This window comes from Bos taurus, chromosome 21 (genome assembly GCF_002263795.3).
Source record: "Bos taurus isolate L1 Dominette 01449 registration number 42190680 breed Hereford chromosome 21, ARS-UCD2.0, whole genome shotgun sequence".
Lineage (NCBI taxonomy): Eukaryota > Metazoa > Chordata > Mammalia > Artiodactyla > Bovidae > Bos > Bos taurus.
Genome location: NC_037348.1, coordinates 18,818,273 through 18,846,188, shown reverse-complemented (window position 1 = coordinate 18,846,188; position 27,916 = coordinate 18,818,273). Strand labels below are relative to the sequence as shown.

Sequence of the window (27,916 nt, the reverse complement as noted above, 5' to 3'; positions counted from 1 at the left end):
TTTTTTAATCATATGCTCCTCTCAATGAATTTTGGTACTGTGTTGTCAGTTTCCATACATTATGCCATTGAGGGTTTTATTTAGATGGTGCTGAATTTTTAGATTAATTTTGGGATGAATTAGAAGTTTATAACTGAGTCTTCTTATCCAAGGAAAAGACACATCTTTCCATGTCTTCAGATCTTCTTTTATGTTTTTTAATAGTTATATTTACATAGACCTTATAAATTTTCTGCTGAGGTTTATACCAAGGAATTTTAAACATTTTTTGGTTGTTGTTCTTATTGCTATTGTACAAACAAGTTTACTTTTCATTGAATTTTGAAGTCCTTGCTACAGTGCATGAGAGTAATTTGATTTTTGTATATTCATTTTACGTCTGAGTAGCTTACTAAATCATAAAATGGTTCTAATTGTTTTATAGCTAATTGTCTTGAACTGTCATATGCAAACAATGATAGTCTTGACTCTTCCTTTTCAGTGTTTTTATCTTGTTTTTATTCTCACTTTATTGTATTGACTAGGATCATTTACAGAGTTTTGCATCAAATCTGTAATAGAAGATACCTTCTATGCTTTCAATGTTTTATCAGTAAATATGATATTTAGTGTATTAAATAAAGGAAGTTTACCTTCTATTATTAATGAATTAGAACTATTAGGAAAGGATGTTGGTAGTTTTGGGCATCTTTTGAAAGAATAGCTTTTCTTCTTTTATTTTTACTTTAGTTTACCTTGTTTTTTCTCTTGGAATTTCTGACTTCTTTTTTAAGGTAATATGTGATTTGTTTTTGTAAACACGTTTTAGGTAATTGGAAATAATATGCAAATTTTTAAGGAGGCTGAAAGATACATCACCCGTATCTATCAATTAAAACTCATTATTTGTATTTTTTAAATGTATCTTTATTTTTGTTGTCTTCTTGATCTATCATTTTGCAAAATAAGTGTTTTAATTTGCCTTTGTAATTGTAGCTTTGTCAGTTTTCTTTTATTTATAACCTATTTTACTTTTTAATACATTTTTATTGCTGTTAATTTGAGTAAAAATATTTGTGATTTTCATAATGGCAAATTTTATCACCTTCAGATATAATATAGATCACTTTGTCTTCATTTAGTTCTTGACTTTCTGAAATATTTTTCATGTGTATATTCAATTTTTGATATACTCTATATTGATTATATAGCATATATCAATATACTTTATACATGGATTGTATTTTCATATGTATTACATATATTGCATATTATCTATTCAAGTTATATTATCTATTCAATTATATTTGCCCTTTATTTTTACGTATCAATGTATTAAATATTTTGCACATCATATATTGAGTATTTTTTTTTACTGTTTTGTGTTTTTAAATTCTTTCAAAATTTTCAACATTTTCTGTTATTTCCTTTTAAACATGTCTTTTCTAGATAACATGCATCTTGGTTTTTTTTAACATAAATTTTTTCTTTATTTAAAAGACAGTATAGCCTATTAGTTCTCATTGTCTATAGTGATGTAATTTAAAGTTCTTTTTCATTTGTGCTTGTTATTCACCATTATCCCGCCTTCTTTTTTGTGGTCTTTTTGTATTGGTTAGAGATTTTTGGTTCTATTTTCCTGAAACTGCTTTGGAAACCATATGTACTGTTTTTATTCTCTTAGTAGCTACATTACTATTTTAGCAAGCACATTTAAAGTTAAACTGTTACAACAATTGAAGTCTATAAATTCCCTTGCAGAGTCTTTATCGGGCTTTTAATTATTTCCCTATCTACTCTTATATGCACTTATTTTTAATATTATCTAAAAGTTTCATTCCAGAATATTGTTAATAGTAGCAATAATATTACTATTAGCATTATTAGTGGTATTGTTTACTTTATACCTCTGTCTTACAGAAATCCTTTATTAGTAATTATATTACATTTAACTAACATAGTACTGACCATTATTTTGATTTAGATTGTGTTTCTGTGGCTTATTTGCTTTGCACTGTTTGTTATGTTCCAACTCATTGTATATTTTAGATTCTGTTTTCATTTTCCTGTAGTATATCCTCAATTAATTTTTCTGCTTTATTTTTCTGAAAGGCCATGAGTGGTAAACTCTCTGAGTCTTTACTTATCTGAAAGAAACATCTTCATTTGTCTTTACACTCGATGCAGAACTGTCTTGATTATAAAACCCCAGGTTGAAAACAACTTCTGCAAATCCATATTATCATTTACCTTCTAAAATACTTTGTGGATAATGCAAACATGATCTCTTTTTTTAGTAACAAGATTGCCCGTCTTCAGCACCTCATTCTTTCTTATGTGTTTATGATTATAATTCCTACAACTGGCCCATCATAGAAATGAGAGCTTCAATTCATTGTTCATCATAATAGTTCATTTATAGAGAGCTCTTTTTCAATCAGTGGAAAACAGTTTTCTAACAAGTTTCATGTGTTAGCCAGAAGTTCCAATTTCTGCTGCTCTGTTTATGAATGATGCAGTTAGTTCGTGAGTTCTAAAACATGCTGTGAATTTTCTTCCACTTATGCTAATAATATCTCTAACCTGCTGGGCAGTGAGGATTTCCCTACTGTTTTTTCTCAGGGAAGTAAAGCCTGAATGTCAGTCGCTTCCTCATATCCTGGACTGCAGATCAGTTGATCCACAGCTGGCTAATGTCCTTGTTATTGTTGTTGTTGTTTGGTCATTAAGTCGTGTCTGACTCTTTTGTGACCTCAGGGACTATAGCCCGCCAGGCTTCTCTGTCCATAGGATTTCCCAGGTCAGAATACTGGAGTGGGTGGCTATTTCATTCTCCAGGGGATCGTCCCAACCCACAGATCAAACCCACATCTCCTGCGTTGCAGGCAGATTCTTTACCACTGAGCCACTGGGGAAGCCCAATGTCTTCCTTGGCTTACTTTAAAAAACACTCTCCTTCCTGGCTTTTGCGATCTTGCTAAGAATGGTTGTGAATTCTCTTGTAGTCCACCTGATTTCATGCTTTTGAACTTCCCTATCCCTTTCTCTCCAAGCCCTAAGTTGCAGTGAGAATTTCAAGATTGTCAGATAAATGCTAAAGCCATAGTTCTACAGACTAGGTGCACATCGACCACATTGTGCTTTAACCTCCTTGGCCAAGGAGTCTAACCTAATGTTTGCAAATCCTCTGAGACTTGTTAGCCTCGCTCAGTGATTTTGTGACTTCCTTCTGGACTCCTTCTTAAGGTTAGATCTGACTGTAGTACCAGATTCTGAAACCCTCTCTCCCACTTCAAATCATCTTGTAATCTTTCTTGACCTTCCATGCCAAGGAGCCTACCTTCCCTTAGGTGTGATCTCTAATTGCTACCCTAGCTGCCTCTAGCATCCTAGGGCTTGGAGGTCAGCATCTCCACTGGCCTTTTGACACAAAAGTTGCATCCCATTTGGCTATCTTAGAATAAGATGCATCAAGAGGGCATCTTCAGATGAAGAGTGCAGACTGATGCAACTGATTCTGGTCATTGGGTCACTCTGTGTGTGCTTCTGTCTCGGCCCCTTTTAGGTGGGAGGACATACCATGCTCCCGATTCGCTGGATGCCCCCCGAAAGCATCATGTACCGGAAGTTCACTACGGAGAGTGACGTGTGGAGCTTTGGGGTGATTCTCTGGGAGATCTTCACCTACGGAAAGCAGCCATGGTTCCAGCTCTCAAACACAGAAGTACGGAAGGGGGCAGATGCCGGGAGGAGTGATGGGGTTGGGGGAAGGGATAGTTAAGGAGTTTGGAATGGACATGTTCACACTGCTATATTATAAATGGATAACCAACAAGGACCTACTGTACAGCACAAGGAATTCTGCTCAGTGTTATGGGGCAGCCTGGATGGGAGGGACTGGGGGAGAGTGGATACATGTATATGTATGATTGACTTGCCTGAGTTTACCTGAAACTGTCACAACACTGTTAATCGTCTATACCCCAATATAAAACAAAAAGTTTAAAAAAAGGAAAGAAAGGGGCAGGTGGGAACCTTGATTTGTGGGAGGCTGATAAAAGATACCTGAAGCCAGCAGCTAGACAAGAGTGTGTAAAACACTGGGTAGGGTTTGAAGCTAGCAGAGCAAATGTTGGCAGAAGCAGGAGAGAGACCTTCTTGATAGGAAAAATAAAAAAAAGCATAACTGTAGGAAGTGTGCTGTGGTTGTCAGGAGAGCATGAAATCAGATGTCGACAATGAGATGCAAGGCACAGTTCTGTTTGCTCTGCTACACTTAAAAAATCACAAATGTTTCACTAAGACAGAAAGTGAAAACAAAAAAACAACTATGAGGTTTTTCAACTGTGCCGTCTTGTGGAAACACCTACCACTAAGTACACCAGATCGTCTGGGTCCCCAGAGGCTTTAGGCAGGCCAGGCCCAGAGATGCGCTGGAAGGTGGATGGGGAAGGCACATTTCACGCACTGACAGAGCTGTGTGTGGACTTCCGGGAGTAAGATGAATCATAATAGTAAATGTAATATACACATTATGCATTTTTACGCTTTTGATGTACAGTATTAATAAAAAGTGCTAGCCATCAAATTGAATAACAGCTCACGTTTAAAGCCAGGCATTTTCCGAAGCACATTAGCCTGTATTAACTCAGTATTTTTCACACAAACACTTGTTGAAATTCAAGACAAAGGAAGGGGGGCTGCCTGGGGTTCTGGAGTGGATTGGCCTGGTCTCAGAGGTGAAAGCTTCCGCCTGGAGAAGGCCTGGGCTGTGGTCCAGAGCAAGATGCTTCTCAGTGACTTGTGTTGCCCCAGGGAACTCAGTCCAGTTTGTAGGCAGTAAAGGGCTGGGTCTCCCAACCCAGCAGAACTATAAAAGATTGCAGTCTATGGTCTGTTTTCTGGGAAAACATGAACATGAGGAGGACCTTTTAATATTAGAATCCTATCTGAATATTCCAGAAAGTGTCTTTCTTTTTGGAAGCTATGTTCATGTTGGCTTTCCTGTACCCTGACCATTTAATTAAGTAAATATCAAAGGCTGAAAAGAAGGCATTTCTTTAAATTTATAATATGTTATCATTTGGAAATGGAATGGGTCCTGACGACATTTCCCAAAGAAGGAAAATACATTTTAACAACTTTTCTACAAAAAAATGAAAGTGTGTATATCAAAACTCATTTGTTATGGTGCCTCATGGGCTTCCCTGGTGGCTCAAATGGTAAAAAATCTGCCTACAATTTAGGAGACCTGGGTTCAATCCCTGGGTCAGGAAAATAACCTGGAGAAGGGCACGGCAACCCACTCTAGTATTCTTGCCTGGAGAATTCCATGGACAGAGGAGCCTGGTGGGCTACAGTCTATGGGACTGCAAAGAGTTGGACATGACTGAGAGGCTAACACATACACATACATAACTATTGTTTTCCTGGGTAGGGGGTGGTGGTAAACACACACACACACACACACACACACACGAATGCATATACACATATCCATGTGTATATACATCCTGGCACATTTGCATTACTCAGGCACACAAAGCATCCTGATCACAGCCCCCATGTAGTTTGGTGGCTCCAGTGGAAAGGGGACTCTGGGCTGAGGGTTCTATTGGTCTCAACAGACAATCTGTCCTGGATATCTAATCTGCCTCAGCATCACAAACGAGGTCATTTCTGACATTCCTCAGTTAGACATTGGCCTTGAAGATGGGCTTCCCACCTCCCCTGCCCCTCCCCCCGCCCCCAGTTACCTTGTCTACTCCACCCACCCCAGCAATCAAGTCCTAGAAGTCACCGATCATGAATTTCTCTATCAAATTGGCAATCTGGAGAGGAGGAGACATCCCAGTGCTTTTAATATTAGCACTAGCAGCCACTCCTTCAGTTTCCACTAGACCTCTTTTCACGGAGGTGAAGGTAATAGAGGATGGAGACAAGGCTCAAATAAAAACAGGGAACATGAGCAGCAGGAGATCTATCAGACTGGCCAAGAACAGAGCCTAGTGGGCCTTTGCAGACTGGGAAGACCAGGACCAAGAAAGTGCTGACACAGGGATTGTTTGACAAGCTGCCCCAGAGTGACATGAGGCTACGCTGCAGACAAGGTGCTGTTGGGGGCAGCCTAGGGAGATAAAAGCTACACATACAGGGACTTCCCTGTTGGCCCGGTGGTTAAGAGTCCATCTACCAGTGCAGGGGGCGTGGGTTCGATCCCTGGTCAGGGAACTAGGTCCCACATGCCATGTGACACATTCAAAAAGTAAAAATAAATAAATGAGTAAAAAAGACTACAGATAGACTAATGGGGACAAAAGGGGGAAATGTAAGGCTGGCCAAGAAGTCTATTCGTATTTTTCCATTGCATTCTAAGGAAAAACCCAAACAAACTTTCTGGCCAACCCAATAATACTTTTTACGTTCTCTACTAGAAATGCATGCATGCTGTCACTTCAGTCGTGTCCAACTCTTTGCAATGCCAGGCTCCTCTGTCCATGGGATTCTCCAGGCAAGAATACTCGAGTGGGTTGCCATGCCCTCCTCCAGGGGATCTTCCCAACCCAGGGATCAAACCCAAGTCTCTAGCATCTCCTGGGTTGGCACGCAGGTTCTTTACCACTGAACCACCAGGAAAGCACTTGCCTAGAGATGATTCTGTGTGTTTTTATCATCACAATTTTTCTTCAAATGAGGACACTGTAGTTTGGAGTCAGTAAGCTGACCAGGGTTACATAGTGAGAGTTAGGAAGAAGTTCAAATAACCTGAGAACTGGAAGATGGAATCTTAAAAATTCACAGTGGCAGCAAAGAAATCACTCTGAAGAATTGGACTCCAACCACAAATTACAGGCATGGTCCTGAGTTTCCAGTTGGGGATGGTCCAACTATACGTTATCTGCTTTCTTCCTGTTCCTCCTTGTGGCCTTCCCTTTGGTACACTGAGTCAGACAATCCCTTTTCCTCCTCATTGGGTCCTTAAACGAGCTGGTCAAGGGATGGTACCCATCTTACAAGTAAGGATGCTGAGATCCTATGAGGCCAGTTGACTTTCTCTGGCCACCCAGCTCGACAGTGGTGAATCAGACAGTTGGTCGCAGTGTTAAGGACTTTTAAAGAAACAGAGAAAGTAGAATTGACATATATGTTGTCACATCATGTGTAAAATAGATAGTGGGACGTTGCTATATAACACAGGGCACCCAGCCTGGTCCTCTGTGATGACCTCCTAGAGGGGCAGGATGGGGGTGTTAGGAAAGAGACTCAAGAGGGAGAGGATATATATATATACACCCTGGCTTCAGTCCCTAAGTTGGGAAGATCCCCTGGAGAAGGGAATGGCAACCCACTCCAGTATTCTTGCCTGGAGAATTCCATGGACGGGGGAACTTGGTGGGCTGCAGTCCTTGTGTGTGTGTGTGTGTATGTGTGTGTGTGTGTGTGTATGACTGATTCACGTTGTTGTATGGCAGAAAAAAGCACAACATTGTAGAGCAATTATCCTCCAATTTAAAAAAGCAGAGATGGAGTGCAAAGGGCAGCAGGGGCCTGGACCAGCCAATGCTGGGTCCTGGCACTTGGAACTCATGCCCAGGACAGACGAGCAACTCTGATCTCCAGCCCAGTCTCCACTGAAGAGCATCACTGAAATTGTGGCCTTCTGCTGAGCTTGAGCCGCTGGGCTACAGCTGAGCATTGGCCATGACTTCCTTGTTCTTTCCCCTTTTCCAGGTCATCGAGTGCATCACCCAAGGCCGTGTTTTGGAGCGGCCCCGAGTCTGCCCCAAAGAGGTGTATGATGTCATGCTGGGGTGTTGGCAGAGGGAACCACAGCAGCGGCTGAACATCAAGGAGATCTACAAGATCCTCCATGCTTTGGGGAAAGCCACCCCCATCTACCTGGACATCCTTGGCTAGCAGTGGCCGGTGGTCACAAATCCATATTCTGTTGCCTCTTCTCTCCTGGCCTCACCCCATCCCTCTTTTCCACCTCACAGACTATTTTCTTCCATCCTTGACTGAAGCAAACATCTTCATATAAACTCAAGTGCCTGCTACACATACAACACTGAAAAAGAAAGAGAAAAACCCTGTAAGGCAGTTTGGCATATATATATATATATATTTATATATCTAACTATCTATCTATCCATATCTACAGAGAGATTCCCTCTTCTCTAATGCACAGAGAAGCTGCTGATACAGAAACCGCAAGACTGTAATGACAACCCAGAAAATCTTATATATTATGAACGCAATTGGAAATTTGCGTAGGTGTAGGCTGTGGCCTGTATTTCTTCAGCTCTGTCTTTTGAGAGCAGAAGATCTTAAAGATGCAGAGAGACAATCTTTGTATTGGGATGGGAGGAGCTGGGGAGGAGTGCCAACCACTTCTGCGTGGGTGTGATCACCTGCACAGGTGTGTTAGCCTCAAGCTCTACACAGGCGCATGGGCAGACCGTGTCAACAGGGTCAGAAAGGAAAGAACACCAGACCAGGGGCCGCTGGAACACCTCACGCCTCCCCTGACCATCGTCTCCACCGCCTTCCTCCTCTCCACCACTTCCGGACGATTTTCTAACTTGTCCTTTCTGGAAAGTACAGTCCTCATGCTTTGGGGAGTCAACAATGGCGCCTACAGGTAAACACTGAACAAACAACAGCAAAACACAAAACCATGGCAACAGTGGACTACATCCATCTGGGTGTCAACCGCGCCTTCCTTTCTAAATCTGAGAGAGGTGTCGTCTATCCTCTGAACTTCAAAAACTGGACTTTCTGGATTTAACGAGCCACAGAATTAAAAGCCGAAATCTGAACCCTGTCATGGCACTGCCTTCTGTCTTTCCATCAGGCAAAGACTCCTTGGCCTTGCCTCCCACATTCAGGCTGCTGGGGAGATAAGGGGGGCTTTGGACATCCCCCGTGTTGTCTGTAAATGTGGATGTAGCAGGGTTCCAACAGCAGGAGAGTTCATGCCTCGCAGGTGTTTGAAGGTGTGCCCCTCTGGGTCCTCCGTGTCTCATCCTGTCTCCTCTAGATTCTAGCTCCCACTTCTCGGGAGCTCTGTTAAGCCCCAGGTAAACCCCGCTGCTGGGAAAGGGGGCCAGGTCCAGCCAGAGGCACAGGCAGTGCTTGTTTCAGAGAGTCAGGTGATGGTGTGGGCAGGAGCCAGCAGGGGGAATCTATTTGGCACCTGCACCTGGCCCCTTGGCATTCCCCTCACGTTTCCAGCCCCTGGAAGGATTGATGCATCTGCCTTTGAGCCGCTGTGAAAATGCAGGGGCTGAGGAATCGCTTTTGTGGGCTGGGGGCGGGGGAGGGGCCGAGGCTGCTTTGGGAGGCGTCCAATGGCCACCGCTGCAGGCTGGGCATCTTAATGAGGACGGAGCCCTGACCAGGGAGAGAGAATGAAGAAGCATCTGGGCTGGGGCCAGCTGCCTCTGCCCCGGCACCAGGGGGATCACTGCCTTCTCAGTGGCTGCTGTCAAGGACCATGATGGGGTGGGTCTCTGGGCCCCCTGACCCATGACCACAAGAGGCCCGTGAAACCGACAGCCTGGCCCCAGGGAGCCCTCCTGCGGGGGAGGAGAGGCTGTGCTTCTCCCAGGCCACCGGCCCCTCCACCTCGCCCCAGGCACAGAGCTACCGAATGGATTGGCTTTTTGCCCAACTGGCATCTCCAGGTCCCCTGACCTGCCTCCCTCTCTGTCAGCTTAAGGGACAATCGGCAGCCTGGACGTTCTGGTCAGCTGCTGGACAGTCATCCTGTGTAGGGTTCGGGAGACTGAATTCTGTGTTTGTGGCTTTGCTTCTTTTTTTAAGACCCACAAATATTTTTATTCTGATAGAAAAGAGCAGCGCTCAGATGGTGGGGCACGGGTGCATTTCGGGGATGGGCAAGGCTGCTGAGTGGGCTGCGAGGGGTGGGGAGGGAGTCGGAGTTGGGTGTGGGCTTTCTCACTGTGCTGTGCTCCCCACCCCTGGGACTTTTGAGAAGAGCTCTTGGGATGGACCACCTCAAAGGAATCCTGTGCTGTCCTATGGCAGTTGACCCCTCGGGCCGCTCCAGGGCTGCTGATGCTGGGTTGAACTCTATGGTCTGGTTTGGTCCTAGCTAAATGAAAGACAGATGTTCCAGGAGGGAACGGTCAGGAGGTCCTGGGAGGAGATTTCTCTTAGCGAGAGATGAGTCCCCAAGTTTCCTATTGCTGCCTCTTCCCCAACCCCCAGCACACACTGCGTGGCTTCCATCTTCCTGTCTGTGTGTTCCTGGAACCTACGTTCCTAGAACCTCAGAGTCTCTGGTGGTCTTGAAGATGGGGAGGTGAGAAGGGATCAGTGGGCCACTGGGAATTCAGAATGCAGCAAGGTTTCAATACAGGGTGCTGAGTCCTCCTGGCCTGATGAAAGAAGGCAATTCCTTTGCCAGCACAGAGGCTGGTGTTGTCAGATTTCCCTCGTCCTAGTCCCACGGGCCTCTGTGTTGGCCTGGGGGTCATGCTCTCGTCACATCCAATGTCGGCAGCTGCCTCCTGTGAGAGTCCGAGATGAAGGATACAGAGGGGGAGGGCTTGCTTTCTTGCTGCCCTTACTGTGAGCTCTCTGTAGAGTCTGCACATTGACTTATTAACCTCGGCGGGTAGCAAACATCGAGTCTTTTTGGAAAGTGAAGGAGGCAGAGGATGGGGCTGCAGCAATGGAAAGGGTCCTCAGGGCTCTGGGGTCAGCCGAGTAGGTGTTTCCTTCTGTAGAGGGGTGGGACTGAGAAGGCGCCCCCGGGTCTCCATGTCTCTATCTGTGACAGGCAGGATGTGCTTGCTCAACTTTGGCCCCTTCTTTGTTCTGAGATTCTTTGAATCAGCCCTAAATCTCTGTGTCCTTTTTCTCAGGGCCACTCTGGACTGCCAGGGGGTGCCCTCTGTAGACCCTGAGTGGGTGGGGGCAGTTGCCTCAGAGGGCTCATCCTTCTGAACGTGGGTGGCTTCCAAAAAGACTCTCCTCTCCTCCTTGGCAGTCACAACGCTGCAGGGCTGAAGCGCTCGAGGTCACTTTAGTTCTCCTTCACCCTCCTAGCCTCCCTGCACACTCAAAAAGCCCTGGTAAAGGGTTATTTATTTGCTTATTTATTTTTAAAGAGCTGGAGGTGGTTAGATGGGCTTTGAAATGACACTCCATTAGCCAATATGGCCACCCCCATCTAGTTCAATCTCATGGCCCGCTACCAAACTTCACAGTTTAGAAGTCCATGCCAGAGTGACTGGGAAGGGGCATAGCATCATGCAAGCTCCTTTGTAGCTGTGGTGGATGCGTGAGGTCCCCCAGGCTGGTCTCCCTGCCACGCCTTCCTCACCTGGTCCTCCCCAGACTGAGTGTGAGTGAGTTGCTGTTAGATGCCCACCTGGGAATAGGGTGCCATGGCCAGGGGCCTTTCCAGTTCTTGACTTTGGTGGTGAACCCAATGCTGTCCTCTGATCTCTGAGTGGATCTTGAGGGTCACAAAGCCTTGTTTAGTTAACAGACAAAAATCTTGATATTTCCTCCACTCAGAAGATGGTGTGCAAATCATCCCTGGAAAGAGACCTCCTACGGGAGGCAAAGGTTCCTTGGTCCTTCTGGGTTCAGGTTGACCATGACTCTCTTTCTCCTCTGATGCTTACTTTGCGGACTACACTAGTGCAACTATTTTTGGTGCTAAATACTACAAAACCAACACCAATGGTAGAACAGCCAGCCAGCCCATTTTTAGAGTGTATGAGACTCAACTCAGAAGCAAAAGCAGGTCAGTCTTGCCTGGAGAGCACAGGATACATGGGAAGTTAGATGATGACATGGAGTGGTGGAAAGACCTCTGAGATTTCTGGCTTTGCTCTAGTTTCTCAGGGGATGTTGGCCAAGTCAACTAGTCTCGCAGATTGTCCTGTTTCCCGTCTGAGGCATTTAGAAAGTTGGAATGGTTATCCTTAAGGTCTCTTTCAGTTAAAAAATGTTGTGTTATGTTCACACTTTTTTTTAGACTTGCTTGTTAGAAATAAGAAGGAAAATAAAAGATAGGTAAGGAGGAGAAGGAGGGAGCCTTATCAGTGGTTAAGATATTGATTACAGAAGCCAAATCAGACAGGCTCAGTGATGATTAGGTCTGGGGGTTGTTGGTGGAGGGAAGTCAAGCAGACAAGCCCAGGACCCAATTTTCATACTTTTAAGGAAGGCTGCCAACTGGCCCCTTGGTTGATCTTACCAACCTGTCCCCCTCAACTGGTCATGCTACTCCATTCAACACCAACATACCCAAAGTTGGCAGAAACTGTTCCAAGACTTGGAGACAGTGTGCCTGCTTACTTGTCATACAGGTTGCTGGCAGTCTGAGTCAAACAAAATTCAAGAGATCTTTACTTTCACCTGCTATTGTGAGGAGCTAGGGCGTTGAAAAGACATCAGTGTTTAAGTGGCAGACTATTCAACAAAATTCTGCTTCATTCAGGCATGATGAGCGACTTCCTTGCCATGTTTCCAAACCAAACAGCAGCAGTATTGTTTTCACTCAAGGTATGGTTGTTACTATGGATGGTCTTGAGGTCTGGGGTCTTCCTTATGCTTTGCTCAGCGTCTGGAGCAGAGAAATATCTATAGATGTTTGTTACATGAGCCCATGTGCTGCCAGTCTACAGAGCTGCCCTCAAAGGCCCCTGGACTAGCTATTGTCAGCTTTGGCTGCGAGCCAGCCTGCTACTGAGTCCATAGCAGTTGCCTCAGAGCAAAAAATGATTCTGTAACCAATAAGGTTTTGGTTCCTGGAGCACCAGTATCTTCTTTGATATCAATCTTTTTTTTTTTTTTTCTACACTTAATAGGTTTCAAAGGAAGATTCCAAGTTTTTGTATTATCAGTAAGATATCAGTATAGGCTTTAGAACATGTTTTGGGATTGCCTAACATCACTGGGAATCATCTTAAGTGATCTTAAGGAGAGTGAGTGAATGATAGTGTCATGTTTGGCTCTGTGTGACCCCATGGACTGTAGCCTGCCAGGCTACTCTGTCCATGGAATTCTCCAGTCAAGAATACTGAAATGGGTTACCATTTCCTTTTCTACTTATGGAGAGAATAGGCCTATATACCTTATATGCTTATATCCACATATTTCACTGGAAAGACTTCAGTTGAGGTCCCCTTGGAGTAAGGAAGTCAATTCCACCAAGCTTCATTGATTTGAGCCTTACATGTCTCAGAGATGAGAAATCCAGAGATGGACTGGCCTAAGAGATGTTCAGAAAGGTCCTGATGGGAAATCTGTTCTCTTGTAAAGTTCGATCATTGGGGGCTCCCTGAATTAAATTTTGCTGGTGACGACATCCTGAGCATCTGAAAATCACTCTTCCCAGTTCACGGATCACATGAGAACTCACCGTTTCTACACATCCTGTCCTGTTTCTGGGCTGGTATTGAATTCACCAGCACTGCAGGTGAAACCAATCTGTGGGAGGGTTGGGACAGAGAAAATGTGAGATGTTGATCGCTGATTGCTCTTTCTGAAAGGCACTGCTGACTGTGGTGGATGTGGTGAATATCTGTGAATCCCTGCATGGGGTATGAGAACTTTTGCTGTGAGAATAATCAGTTTCACCCAAAGAATCTGGTATCCTGGCTTCTGACATAGTCTCTGCCTTCCTGGTATGTTCCTCTGAATCAGAGTTCCCTGGACTGTCTAAACAAATTCTTTGCAAACAAGAGATCCTCCCGCCCAAGTCTTGGTATGCCAACATAGACACTATTCTATTTCACAAGGATATCTAAGGAAATTGGGGGCGCTCTCTCAAAATACTTGAAATTCTTGGTCCAAGTAAGAAAAATTCTGATTCCACTTCCTCTTTAAATTCCAAATTTAAAACAAGACCTGATCTGATATTTGCAGTAGAGAGCTGTATCTTAAGCCAGTGTGCCAGGCTGTCTCCCATCCTATAGAGGCAAGACAGTGAGCTCTGTTCATTTTTCCCAATCACCAAGGTAAATGGTATTTTATGTATAGTGCCTGGCCTAAGCTTGGAGCTTGCAAGAGATACTTATGCCCAACAAAACTAGAAGTTTATAATAGAAGGTGTATCAACATAGTATAGATGAAGAAAGCTAGTTGGAGTCTCCTTCTGAGAAATGCCTGTCACTCAGATCTTGCTTTTCAGTTTTACATCTCGTGAGAGAAGTTGGTTTCTTCTCAGTTTAGGTGATGACAAATTTAGATTTCCTTCCTGAATGTCTGAAGGTAGATTGAGCACCTGGATATCCACAGTCTACTCTGACACTTCTCTGGATGCAGCATCTCTAAAGCCCATGAGAAATATGAGTAGCTAAGTCTGGCAGCTATTCCTTCATTTAAGAAGAGTTCGTGGGCATCATAAAAACAAATTTTGTAATATGTTAACAGGTAGCACATACTCAAGTGAATAGCTTCCTGACATCTTTTGTTTTCTCTTGGAGAAGTGTTTGTGCTCCATCTTCATTCCACAGCTTCCTGACATTAGCTGATTCCTCTAAGCTCACCTCTGGAGTGAATAAATAAACCTGGTCCAAGTGATTTGATGTCTGCTTTCCACAGTAGAGAAGTAAATCTTAGTAAAGAAGAACGTCTTTCATTGTTGTCTTTTTTTTTGTTGTTCTGGCTCTTATCCTCCTGCTTCCATAGGACTGACAATCCAGTTTCTCAGACTCCATGAAGGTCTTAATATAAGGTGAATCCCAGGACCACAAACAGTTTGGACTTCAAACAGTGAGAAAATTGGCGCTGAATGATTCGGCACACAAAGCAGAAAACTCTCATTTCCTGCAGGCAGGATGGAATTGACTGTTATATTAAGACTTCTGAAGGAGCCCTGCCCTGGAGTAATTTCAGCACTGTCAGACAATGTTGACATCTAGATTAACCTCTGTGCAGTGAAGTTTACTGCAGAGCTCGTTGAGATGCATGTGGTGGATCTCTGCAAATCCCAACCAGAACCACTCGTGGGCCACCCTCCACACCACGCCCCTCCACTCCCCACCCACTCCTCTCCCCACCTGTGGACTTTTTAACCTCCAGGAACCATGGCTGGGATCTCATCCCAGGAGATGGAATTTGGCCCCCTTCTCTCTCTCTTCTGTCCATGGTGCTGAACCAGGCTTTGTGCTCAGCTGGAGTGACAGTGGTTGTCATTGTATTGGTTTTCCCCTCAGGGGACTACAAATCAAGGCATGAAAGCCACTCTGCTGATGACAAACAATTTTGTGGCATATCTTTATGCTGCACAAAGTGAAATGGTTTATAAGGAATTAGTGTGCCCCATATCTATAAGACTTGCTCTAAGCTCTCCAGTTCTCTAGCATTTCCAGGTTCAGACGTAACAGGTCCTGACTACAACTTGGTGGTCAGGTGGTGGTGATGGGTTCTGATGGACAAAGATATTGCCCTATGTCTGGGTAGGTGTTTCCTATGGTTCTAACAAAAGAGGTAGCATAGCTCCTTTTTCTCCTGGTTGGGACAAAGGATGTAGCTGTCCATTACGATCTGGTTTGCCCACTCTCTCCTGATGGGGTGGTGGGCTCCAGAGTGGCCCATACCCTTTCTAATTGACTATGTGAAGCCACACAAGGGTGCAGCGGCCAGAAGAAACCTCAAAGTGAAAACCACAACTTCTCTACAACCGGGGGCCACTCATCACACCAAAAGTCTTGAGAAATGTCCTTTAGGGTAATTCATTGACCACAAATTTCCCTGGTGTCTTACTGATTTCTGTTTCTCCCTGAAATTGTTTTTCCCACTTTGCCTTCTATCTTTAATATGAGTAGCAGGAGTCTTTTTGTATTCCCTTAGACATTCTTTAGGAGAAATGAAAGTTGCCAGTCAAGGACATTGTGTTTATTGACTGGGAAAATAGATTTCTGGGCCAAGTAATGTCACAGCCATAAAGAGGCAGGCCTGATGACTTTATTTAAAAGCAATTATCAGTGTTTTATTTTGTCTGGGTGCTCAAGCTCATATAGGGCAAACTGCATTCATCTTTCTATTTTATTACTTAAACTTGTTCACATGCACATGCACACACACACAAATACCTTTACACTCCTATTGGTCCTAAAAGGTCCAACAAGCAGTGTGCCCCATTTGTATTTCTCCCAACAATATCCATGCACATGTATGTGCAAAGAAGTGTGCACCAAGCCTGAAGTTTCTTAAACTTCTTATATCTCACCTTTTATTTTGTTATCTACACAATCTTTGGCTTTCTGACTTTTTGCACTATGGATCATCTATGAAATTAAGGCCTTTTCAAGGAAGACTATGTCTTGAGTTCAGAACCTTCATATTTAATGGTTGGATTCATTTTCTCAGATAAACATAAAACCAAACTGAACCTTGATGCAGATTTTATTTAATTTTTTGGGATGGAAGAGAAGCACTGGGTTGGAGCCTGAGTAGTACATATTGTATTAAGTATAAGTATAAATGTAAGTTAGTTCAAGCAGATTACTGAACCTATTTGGGGACTGAAACAATGAGATATCAAACATTCAAATGGAATGGGAGCATGAAGGGGAAGCAGTGGACTTTCCTGGAAGATTTCAATGTTCCAGGGGACAGGACAGAGCAATGGGCTAAAAGTCAGCTGGGTATAGTTTGTCTGGGTGACTGTTTCCAAGTTACTTAAATTCTCTGGGCTGATGTGTAAGTGTCCTTAGTCTACAGTGGGCAGCTGGTAGACCTCTTCTTGAATGGCAGTGATAATATAAGTCAATCTCCAACTCGTCTGTTGCTCAGATCACTTTTTTTTTTATGTTTCTTTTTTTTTAATTTAAATTTTATTTTATTTAACTTTACAATATTGTACTGGTTTTGTCATATATCAAAATGAATCTGCCACAGGTATACATGTGTTCCCCATCCTGAACCCTCCTCCCTCCTCCCTTCCCATGCCATCCCTCTAGGTCGTCCCAGTGCACTAGCCCCAAGCATCCAGTATTGTGCATTGAACCTGGACTGGTGACTCGTTTAATATATGATATTATACATATTTCAATGCCATTCTTCCAAATCATCCCACCCTCTCCCTCTCCCACAGAGTCCAAAAGACTGTTTTGTACATCAGTGTCTCTTTTGCTGTCTCGTATACAAGGTTATTGTTACCATCTTTCTAAATTCCATATATATGCATTAGTATACTGTATTGGTGTTTTTCTTTCTGTCTTACTTCACTCTGTATAATAGGCTCCAGTTTCATCCACCTCATTAGAACTGATTCAAATGTATTCTTTTTAATGGCTGAGTAATACTCCATTGTGTATATGTACCACAGCTTTCTTATCCATTCATGTGCTGATGGACATCTAGGTTGCTTCCATGTCCTGGCTATTATAAACAGTGTTGTGATGAACATTGGGGTACACGTGTCTATTTCAATACTGGTTCCCTCAGTGTGTATGCCCAGATCACTTTTGACTGAAGGATATCTTCTCCAGGTCTCCCCTAGAACAAGATTGCAAATGTCCCTGTCCTGAAGATTCAGCCTCACTTTAGTCTTGTGTTCAGTTCATCTCTTGCAGCTCTTCTTTGTATGTTTTTGAAAGTTCACACTTGTACCATCCACCACTACCCCCTATCACATCCCTCTATCTCTGCCAAGTCAGAAAAAGCCCCACCGGCCCATCTCCCTCTTCCTGAGTTTGGGCATCAACCACACTTGTGATTTAGCTAAAGTTTCTGGAGAGGAAACCAGTGTGTTCTCAGCCATCAGTCTCTTCCCAGCTCATTTGACCAAATGATTACCTCCTCATTATGACCTCATCAGTCCCTTTTGCACAAGAGATGTTGGGACAAAAAAAACCCATGATAATGCCCTGTTCTGTCTTTTTGAGGATTATTTGTTCCTTCTCTCTTGGTTTAGAGAGGTTTTCCTTGCCACAAACAGCTTTTCCTTCAAATTTCTTTGGTCATTTTTCTGGCTGTTAAATAGACTGATAAATGGTAAACCATGGTTTCCTTCTCTTTTTTTTCTGCTTAGGCTCCTATCAGCATGGAAGTACTATATCCCTACAGAATAAGAATGTAACATGTCAGCAAGATGTTTATTTAGTGGAAAGACTATAATATGGAAACACAGATTTGCAGCAGCATCCAAATCTTGAAGGGGATAAAAGAGTCTTTTTCAATCAAATGAGATCTTTACTGTAATGGCACCAGAAAGGTTTATACCTTAAGAACTGAATTGAACCTGATAACATGTTCTCTTTTTAGGGAACAATGAGGTGGAAGAAATTACCCCAGGACCTGGGAGACTAGATCCTCCACTCCACAAATCATGCTGTATCAGTAGATATTTCAACTCTATCTCTCAAATGGCTCTGAGAACCAACAGTGACCTAAGATCAACTATCCATGTTAACTATTAAAAGCAAATTCATCACATTTAAACACATTCCTATCTGCTTAATATAGTTTTTCCCCTGGTACTTCTGGGGATAGTTTAATATCGTTTCTTTTCTTGATCCCTGTTAATATTTTCAATAAGATTTCTAAATTCTTTTATGTTCATTTCTTTAGGAAAAACATGGAGTCAATTTAAGATTTTGTGTATGATAAAATGATTAAACAGACTGAAAGTAGTGTAGGGTAGGGGGGCAAGCACAGGACTAGGGAGAAGGCAGATGATGTCAGAGCTCCTATTTTTGCTGAGTGATCTTGGAAAAATCATTAGCCCTTCTGTGCCTCTGGTTCTTCATCTACAAAAGAAAGCTGCTAACAGCCCCCTGTCTGCACCAAATGAGATCATAGTTGTCCAAGCACCCTGTGGGCTTCACGGACACCTCAAGCAGTAGAGCCCACTCTCTGGGCAGTGAGTTTTACCAAGAGCCTTCTTGGGTGTTGAGGCTGTGAGTTCCTTTGGAGATGTGCTGTTTTGAAGAGCATCTTTCTTAAATCCCTCCTGTGATTTGGTTTCTAGAGTTTTGTCATAGGTATTTTTCCTCTTGGAATCATCATCAAGCTTGGAAGGCCAGAGAATGCCTTTTCAAAAACACAAGAAGGAAAAGGATGCTTTACTCATTTGGTTTTGTCACTGAAAAAGCTCTGATGGTAGACCTTGTTTTCAGGTCTGGAGTCCTGAACGTTTTATAGCAAAATGGCATCTCCTGCTGTGTTTAACTCTTTATTATCTGTTCTTGCTTTTGTGAGGTTCTGTAGATTTCAATGTAATTTTTTTAAAAGTATGACTCTAGTACGTTTCCTTGGTAAATTGGGTAGTGAAGCCAGTCTTGAAGAACAGCACCCAAAGTGATAATTATCCTGATACAGTATTGTGTTCATTCTGGGGCCAGCATTTTGTGTATAGGAAAATAACCTTAAGATGGAAAAAAAAAATTGCTGGAGTGAAAACCAAATGCCAGACCACCTTTCTAACAGCCTTGAGCACTCCCAAATAGGTGTGATTGGGATTCCCACTGAGAAACACATCTGATTGGAAATGAAACCCCTGACAATGCATCCTGAAGCCAGATTACCAAGGTTACAACAGTGATGTCATTTACAGCCCCTTAAGAAAAAGGTCCCAGGTGTTTGTAACACCAACCACTGTTTGTAAGGGTGATTACTTGGTATGTTAAATTTTTCAAATGTAATTTCCTTTAGATCTCCAAGCTATGATCAGGTGCAATGCAACTGACTAAATGCTGTGCATGCCTCTTCTTCTTTTTAAAGAATTTCTCACTCCAGAGAGAAATCACAATAAGACTGAGGACCTGAAATCCTAAGAAATTCACAAATCTTTTGCTCAAGTTCAGACCATTTCAGCTTCCCACTTCTCTTTCTACCTGAGGGTCAATTTTTGCCTGTCTTAGATAGGAAAGCAACATCTTTGTTCTGAACCTCTGTCCCTGTGACTTTTTCCCTGCAGCTGTACAGCAGACAGAAAGCATTTCAGCTTACTTTGAAATGAGAGTCCAAATTGGGTTATGACTAGGATTTTAAATTATGATGTGAAATTGGAGAAGGCAAGCTGATTCAGGGTGATGTTCCATAATTCATTCTGCTAATCCCATGGAGTTGACCTTCTTCACAGCCTGCCTTGAACAAGCCATTTCCCTGTGTAACTTCCTAGTGACAAGGTTTGATTACTTAAAGATTTCAGAGATATCATTTGAGAAATAACTCACTGGGTATGGAAAATTTGATTTAATATGTTAACAGGAACAACAAGAACCTATTTTAATGGTTTTTTTCTTTCCTCTCTCTGAGCATTTAGTCTTTCTTGAGGCCATTGGGCTGTTTCCTTTTCAAGGCTGGAAAAAATTGATTATAATTCATGTCTATAGCAAAGGCTTCCCCAAGCCCATTGCAGCTGGAGGCAACCCCAAATGACCCATGTTAATCTTTTGTTACCCAACAGAATCAAGGACCCTTCTTAGTTATATGTGTGGGCCATGGTGGGTGAGCTCAAGGGTATTGTCAAAATAAAATGAAAAGAAGGCAAGTTGGGACAAGAAAATTCTCAGTTTGAATTTGAGAGAAACCAGCAGTCTTGCTCTCTCTGGCAAAGATTTGTGTCCTGTGAAGGGAATAGTCATGTTCTTTCTCAACTAGGTTTTACTTTCTGAGTGTGTGTGTGTGTGTGTGTGTGTGTGTGTGTGTGTGTGTTGGGTGGCAGAGGAGCTGGGAACATTAGGAAATAGCTGTTTATGAGTTTAGACTTCCTCTTGAGCATAGTAAAAGCTCTGCTCAGTTTCTCAGAATGTGACAATAAAATTAGGGGTGGAGAGGAATTCAGAGGCCTGTGTTTCAGTATATGACAAATTTTTACCCAAATGCTTCTTTCAGAAACACTTAGTCCTTTGCAAGCCACATATATCCTATGTCTAAAGTGAAAGAAAGTGGAAAGTGAAAGTCGCTCCATCGTGTCCAACTCTTTGTGACCACATGGACTATATAGCCCATGGGATTCTCCAGGCCAGAATACTGGAGGGGGTAGCCTTTCCCTTCTCTGGGGGATCTTCCCAACCCAGGGATTGAACCCAGGTCTTCCACATTGCAGGCTGGTTTTACCAGCTGAGCCGCTTAAAGGTATCAGGAAAAGGAATCAGTCAGTAGGCAGTTTCTACAGACCCCAATGCTTCATCCAATTGATAGGTTCCTTTTCTAAGAGTTAAGGTACTTTGACTCACCTGAGAAAATATACCAATAGAGCCTGAATGGGGAGTGGTTTGGGGTGAGCTACTCTATTGGCACCCCACTCCAGTACTGTTGCCTGGAAAATCCCATGGATGGAGGAGCCTGGTAGGGTGCAGTCCATGGGGTCGCTAAGAGTCGGACACGACTGAGCGACTTCACTTTCACTTTTCACTTTCATGCATTGGAGAAGGAAATGGCAACCCACTCCAGTGTTCTTGCCTGGAGAATCCCAGGGACGGGGGAGCCTGGTGGGCTGCCGTCTATGGGGTCCCACAGAGTCGGACATGACTGAAGCGACTTAGCAGCACTCTATGGGTATTAGGAGGTATTATGACAGTGTGTTAACTCTCCCACAGGAAAACTAGGGCTGCTTTAGGGCTGTTTTCATTTGGAATAGTGTAAGAAAAGAGGCTATTAAAACATGTTTTGAGGACTGTCCCCCCAGATCAGCCTCTGTTGTGAGATTTTTCAGTTTCTTAGGCAGGATTTCTCTCTTCTCCCATCTGTCAATAATTGTGGGGCGGGGGAGGTGGAGGGGGGTGGTGGTATTTGTTTTCAGCACCAAGGACAGCAAACACCTCCCTCAATTGAACCAATGCCTGCTATTGTGATTTACCTGCCAGTCAAAGAAGGGTGGGATTTTTCTTTTAATTCTATCCTTTGGGACCTCAAGCTGGAAGACTTTATTCTTAAGATCAGGTGCTCACATCTTTTATTTATTTCCAAGCCTTTTCCTGTCACATTCTTAATCTGCTAACAAATAATAGGTGTTGGACTAACACACCCAAATCTCTTGGCTCAAAGGAGTGGAAAGAAAGACACTTAGGCATCAGTGGAGGACACTTTTTGGCATGGTGACCCACTGCAAAAAATCTTCACAAGGCACCAATGACTTTCAAACTCCCAGATGGAGGATTGCTCACTGGTAATCACTTAGAAAAAAATTTCTGCCCATTTCTCCACAAAGTGCAAGTCTATGTTTTACTCCATATATACGTGGAGGCAATATGTCACAAGAGTTGAGCAGAAGCTATGAGCTTTGGAGACAGAAAAGGGCCCAGTGATGCTGTTGTTAAGCATTTTGAACACCCAGTGGGGCATGGCTTTGAATGCCAGCAGCCACCTTTAAATCCTGAATGCTGTTCAGCAGCTAACTTTGCCTTAAACAATCATAGTAAAAATGCAAATGGCTCCTTAAGCCTTCTGTCAGGTTAGACTGGAAGGCTTACCCTGAGAAAATGCATAGCAGAAGCACATTTTGTCATCTTGCTTTATGGTGGGACAGTTGTCATATAACACAGTCATACATAGCTGCCCTCTTAGAGGCAACATTGCATTCTCTTAACTAATTGTCAGCATTCTCCACACATGTCAGGGTGGACACTCCATTGGGAAGACAAGAGAGTCACTGAGAATTTCACTTTAATACTGTCTTCTATTTCACAGAGGTTAGATATATTCCACTTCAATTGCTTCTGAACCATCCCGTCCAAGTCTTTCAATTCTCCATTATACCCTCTCCTTCACTTTCTCCTCCTCTCTTCAGTGTTGCTTAGCATAATCCATAATATTTATTGCTGCAAGACCACAAGGGGTCCTTTTTAAGGATAAATGAGGTAGTAGAACTAGACCAGAACCAGATCTCAAAGGAGCCAAGTCAATGGAGTTGATTTTGAACCTTTGAATGGGTCTGAGGAAAACCCATCCTTCCCCTACATTCCTTGTTTTCTTGAGGGCATCCCATTCCAGTACTTCCATGCAAAATAGGTCATGGAAAGAGTTTCTATAGATTATTTATGTGAAGAGGGTGGGAGAGCTGAGTCAAAAATCCTTTGTTGGAGTCCTTTAGAATAGAGGAGGTTTATTTTACAATTGAAATAAAGGGACAATCCTGTTTAGAAAGAATATGCACATGAATGACCAACAGCCTCCACAGAGTTTAATAAGACCAATTCCTTGTTCTCAGAACAGAGAGGAAGGAGTTGTAGATTGACTGGTAGGAAATGATCTGAGACAGAGGTACCGAAGCAATGGAGATGATGGCCAGGGAAGACTCAGGAGAGAATGGGCCAGAGAATAAAATACTACAAAGATTCTCATTACCTTTTCTGCAAAATTCCTAAAGTTTCCAAGGGCATGTCTAGCCCTCTGCCTCCCTAGAGGCAAGCTCAGTGTTTCTATTGAGTTACTAAGGCATATGCCCTACAAACACCAAAGTCTTGTATTTTCCACTCCCAGCAACACTGGCTGTCCAGAGTGGGATTTGTCCCCCTTCCCTATATCAAAGGGACTTGTTTTCAGGAGAAGTGTCCTTTAAATATCCAGCGAAAACTGGAGGTAATTTTTTGCATGAATGGCTTTTTACAGCTAGGTCTAAAGCAGAACAAAACTTGTATTAAACTAAGTGCTACTTTACATATCTTATTTCAAGAGAAATGAAGGATTTATTGCTGTGTAAATGATGTACACTGATTTGTTTCCTAATGGACATTACATGTCCCTTTATCTTTAGGCTGATGTTGGGCAGCAAACTTTCAATATCTGGAAAATCAGCTGGTACCTACTTCAGTGCACTCGTTGGAAATTACGTTCTCAGAGAGGAATTTTGCAAATGAAGTTTAGGTGCTCATGTAACTGATTTCCACCCCCTCCCTAAGCTTTCTGTACTAAATATATGTAAAGTGATTATATCTCGTCTCATCCCATGTGTTTGTGTGTGTTTCCCAATGTATGTGTAAATATATTAGCCATCTGAAGGGTTCCTCAGAACGTGGCACCAGCTAAGCAACGGTGTCTATGGCATGTGGATATATGATCCATGTACACACTTGTTCTGAGGCCAAGCTAATCTTACAGAGTATAGGAAAAGAAACAATATGGTGTGGCTTGGGAAAAGTTTAATGAGGGATACAGGATTGCCAAGCCACCGCTCATTGGTGGAGACCTTGGCAACAGCCGAGTTGAGGTGTGCTCAACTGGATTTGACATCATTTATTTTCATCTCAATTGATTGTTCCTCAGGTCTGTTGTATGACTTAGAAATATTCCTCCATGATTCTTGTTTCTTTTTTTCTCCCCAGACCACTGGAAATTGCCCGTCATTCTTGCTTCCCATTATTCAGATACCGAAGTTGTTGACTTAAAAATGGGTGCCTACGGTTTTAGTAAAACTGGGTTTTCCTAATAAGTAGTGCCATTTCCTTGAGGTACTATTTCTCCCATTCTTTTCCTTTCTAACAAATACATCCCTTAGCTAAACTAAGTTTATTTGCATCCTGGCAAGTCTTAGCAAGTCAGTTTGGTTAAAGCAATGATTGTTACTTGTGTTTGGAGAAGAGGCTCATGATCTGAGTAAAATTCTTATGTAAAGGCGTGTTTTATGTAAAAAAAAAAAAAGAAAAAACAACCCCCCACCCCCCAAAAAACCCATATTCTAATTTGGTAAGATGGCTCCAGGGTAAGGGAGATGTGTTCTCAGTTAATAGTAAAAGATGCATTGAAAAAGCAAGTGCCCTCCATTTCTCTCTTCCCCAGCCCACCCTTCCTTCCTCCCCAACCTCAAAAGAAAACAGAAAATTATTTTTTTAAATTGTATTAATAATTTATGTTTAATACAAAAGGATGATTCAATGGTATCACCAAAGGTCATTTCTCCCATTGTGCATGTCCATCACTCTCGGCCCCGAATCCATCACCCAATTCTTCACCCTCATGCTTCCATCCCAAGGCAAACGCGTCTTCATTGGAATCTATCTGTGTTGGAGTTCAATGTGGGGGCAGAGATGTAACACCATGACTCTGATGAAACCAACCATTCTTCACCTTCAAATGGTTAATTACTACAAGAAGGCAAACTCTTTTCTTGGATTTTGCTTAAAAACATTTTATACATATATATGTATATATGTGTGTGTATGTATGGACATATATATGTATATGCACATGTACATGTATATATGTATATATCCATCTCCAATATAAATATATCATATGTGAGAGTTGTAAATACTCCTTGGTCATACATCCGTCTTCCTCATGGTATCATATCTTCAGTGTTATGTTAACAACTCCATTTACTGATTGATGAAATCGTGTGTAGATCTGTATTCTCCTGACATAGTTTATGTAGGGTCTCTTCTCAAATAAAGTATAAAACATTATCAATGCCCTTGTTTTATTTGAATTTATTATTTAGTAGGGAAGTGTGTTGAACTTAAACATAGGTTGAAGTTTGGGAAAGTCCGACTGTGTGCAAAGACTGTGGAATTCAGGACCATCTTGAGAACTGGGACCCTGATTTGCTGAAGGTGAGATGGCTTGCACGAGGCTTCAGGTGATCCTTAGCCTGGATATTGGGTTGAGATGAATGTTTCCAGAAGAACATATACATATTTATAATCTGAGTCAGGGCCCAAGGAAAGGATTGACTATCTCCAGGTCTATGTCATGGTGTCGCGTCATTCCACAGACATCAGCTTCCTAGTTACAATAATTTCAGTTTCTAACATGAGAAAATATATTCCTTGGATTTTTTTACACCAAAGATTTTAGGATTCTTTGTCATATTTACATTAAAACTCCTTCCCCCTATTTCCACCTTTCCCCCTCTCCCCACCCTCTCTCTATTTGCTTTTCAATTTCCCTTCCTTTCTCTATACTTTTCTTTACAGCATATATTATGTGTTTCCTTTAATGAGGAAGACTTATTTCCATTTATTTATTTCAAAAGCATTGCTGGATTATGGGGGAGAGACAGGGAGGTTGTGATGTCATTCATGAGAGCGCACCAGAGGTGCAGAAGGCAGAATTCCCCCCACTTCCATCACTATTGACATTTTGGACCAGAGATTTCTTGGTTGTGGGGGTTGTCATCTGCACTGTCTACTGTTTATCAGCATTTTCATTAGAGCAGCAGTGTTGCTCTCTGACCACCCCCGCCAGGTGTGTCTACCAGAAACGTCTCCAAACATAGTCAGATATCCTGTAGGGAAGTAGGGGGAGCAAAATTGCCCTGGTTGAGAACCACTGGTATGAGGGTTTGGCTGTTACCCTGAAGTATCATACAGTATTAAAAGAGGAGTTTCATCCAGGAAAATCAAGAGCCCCAGGTCATACCCTTTCCAGACCAGTGCGTGTGTGTGTGTGTTTGTGTGTGCGTGTGTGTGTGAGCGCACGCTCAGTTGCTCAGTCACATCTAACTCTTTGTGACCCCATGGACTGTAATCTGCTAGGCTCCTCTGTCCATGGGATTCTCTAAGCAAGAATATTGAGGTGGGTCGCCATTTCCTACTCCAGGGGACCTTCCTGACCCAGGGATGGAACCAGTGTCTCCTGTGTTGGCATGCGAATTCTTTACCACTGAGTCAGGGAAGCCCACATGGTTAACTTGTCTCCTTTCTCCAAGCCTGATGCTTAGATCAAGTTACAGCACTACCTTTTGGGTTCAGACAGCCACAAAAGTATCTTCCTCATCTGGTATATCAAACACATTGTTACCCCTAGAATATATATTCATACTACTTTTAAAAATGTATAATTTGTATACTTCTGAGTGGGAAGAAACCCAAATATTCTTTTTGAAAGTTTTACCCCTGTGAAGAAAGTTACCATTCCTAAAGGATGAAAGACTTTTCTTCTTCAATTGTCTCTTGCAATAAATTATATTTTTTACTTGGCTCTTGCCACATGCTGACATAAGATTACAAGTTCATGGAATTTTCCTAGTGGTCCAGTGGTTAAGACTCTGAGCTTGCACTGCAGGGGGCATGGGTTTGCTCCCTAGTTGGGGAACGAAGATCCTGTATGCCATGTGGTGTGGCCAAAAGCTTAAAGAATAAAGCAGAATACCATTATTAGAGTTGAAAAAATTGCAAGTTCATAATTAGGCCTTTTGTAGGCAAGGGACAAAAGTCCTTAGTGTATCAGCTCCTTTTAATGAGTAAGTGGAGCTTATACTAAGTCCTTCCAGGCAAGGGCTATTGAACAGTGATAAATATATAGTGGAGAAGGCAATGGCATCCCACTCCAGTACTCTTGCCTGGAAAATCCCAGGGACGGGGGAGCCTGGTGGGCTGCAGTCCAGGGGGTCGCTAAGAGTCAGACACGACTGAGCGACTTCACTTTCACTTTTCACTTTCATGCATTGGAGAAGGAAACGGCAACCCACTCCAGTGTTCTTGCCTGGAGAATCCCAGGGACGGGGGAGCCTGGTGGGCTGCCGTCTATGGGGTCGCACAGAGTCGGACACGACTGAAGTGACTTAGCAGAAGGCAATGGCAACCCACTCCAGTACTTCTGCCTGAAAAATCCCATGGACCGAGGAGCCTGGTAGGCTACAGTCCATGGGGTCGCTAAGAGTCGGACATGGCTGAGCGACTTCACTTTCACTTTTCGCTTTCATGCATTGGAGAAGAAAACGGCAACCCACTCCAGTGTTCTTGCCTGGAGAATCCCAGGGATGGCAGAGCCTGGTGGGCTGCTGTCCATGGGGTTGTACAGAGTCGGACACAACTGAAGTGTCTTAGCAGCAGCAGGAGTGTTATATATATACCAGGAGTTATATATATGAGTGTTATATATATATATATATATATATATATATATATATATATATACAGGAAAATGCAAATGGAAACTACAATGAGGTCATAATGGCCATCTTTCCTATATATATTTAGTAGTATATTTCCTATATATATAGTAATAGGAGGAGTAGTATATTCACTCAGTCATGTTTGACTCTTTGTGACCCCAT

General features: G+C 42.8%; 1 protein-coding gene across 11 annotated transcripts in view; it reads left to right on the top strand.

The window, feature by feature from the left end:
- Nucleotides 1-25,326, top strand: part of NTRK3 (neurotrophic receptor tyrosine kinase 3) — a 439,365-nt gene extending 414,039 nt beyond the window's left edge. For 10 of the 11 annotated variants that reach the window (XM_059879136.1, XM_059879141.1, XM_059879137.1 and 7 more), the window contains 2 exons: nt 3,545-3,703; nt 7,711-25,326. In XM_059879136.1, coding sequence (XP_059735119.1) covers nt 3,545-3,703; nt 7,711-7,896 — 345 coding nt within the window. In that variant the 3' untranslated portion in view covers nt 7,897-25,326. 11 annotated transcript variants of the gene reach the window in all.
- Nucleotides 25,327-27,916: the final 2,590 nt, after the last annotated feature.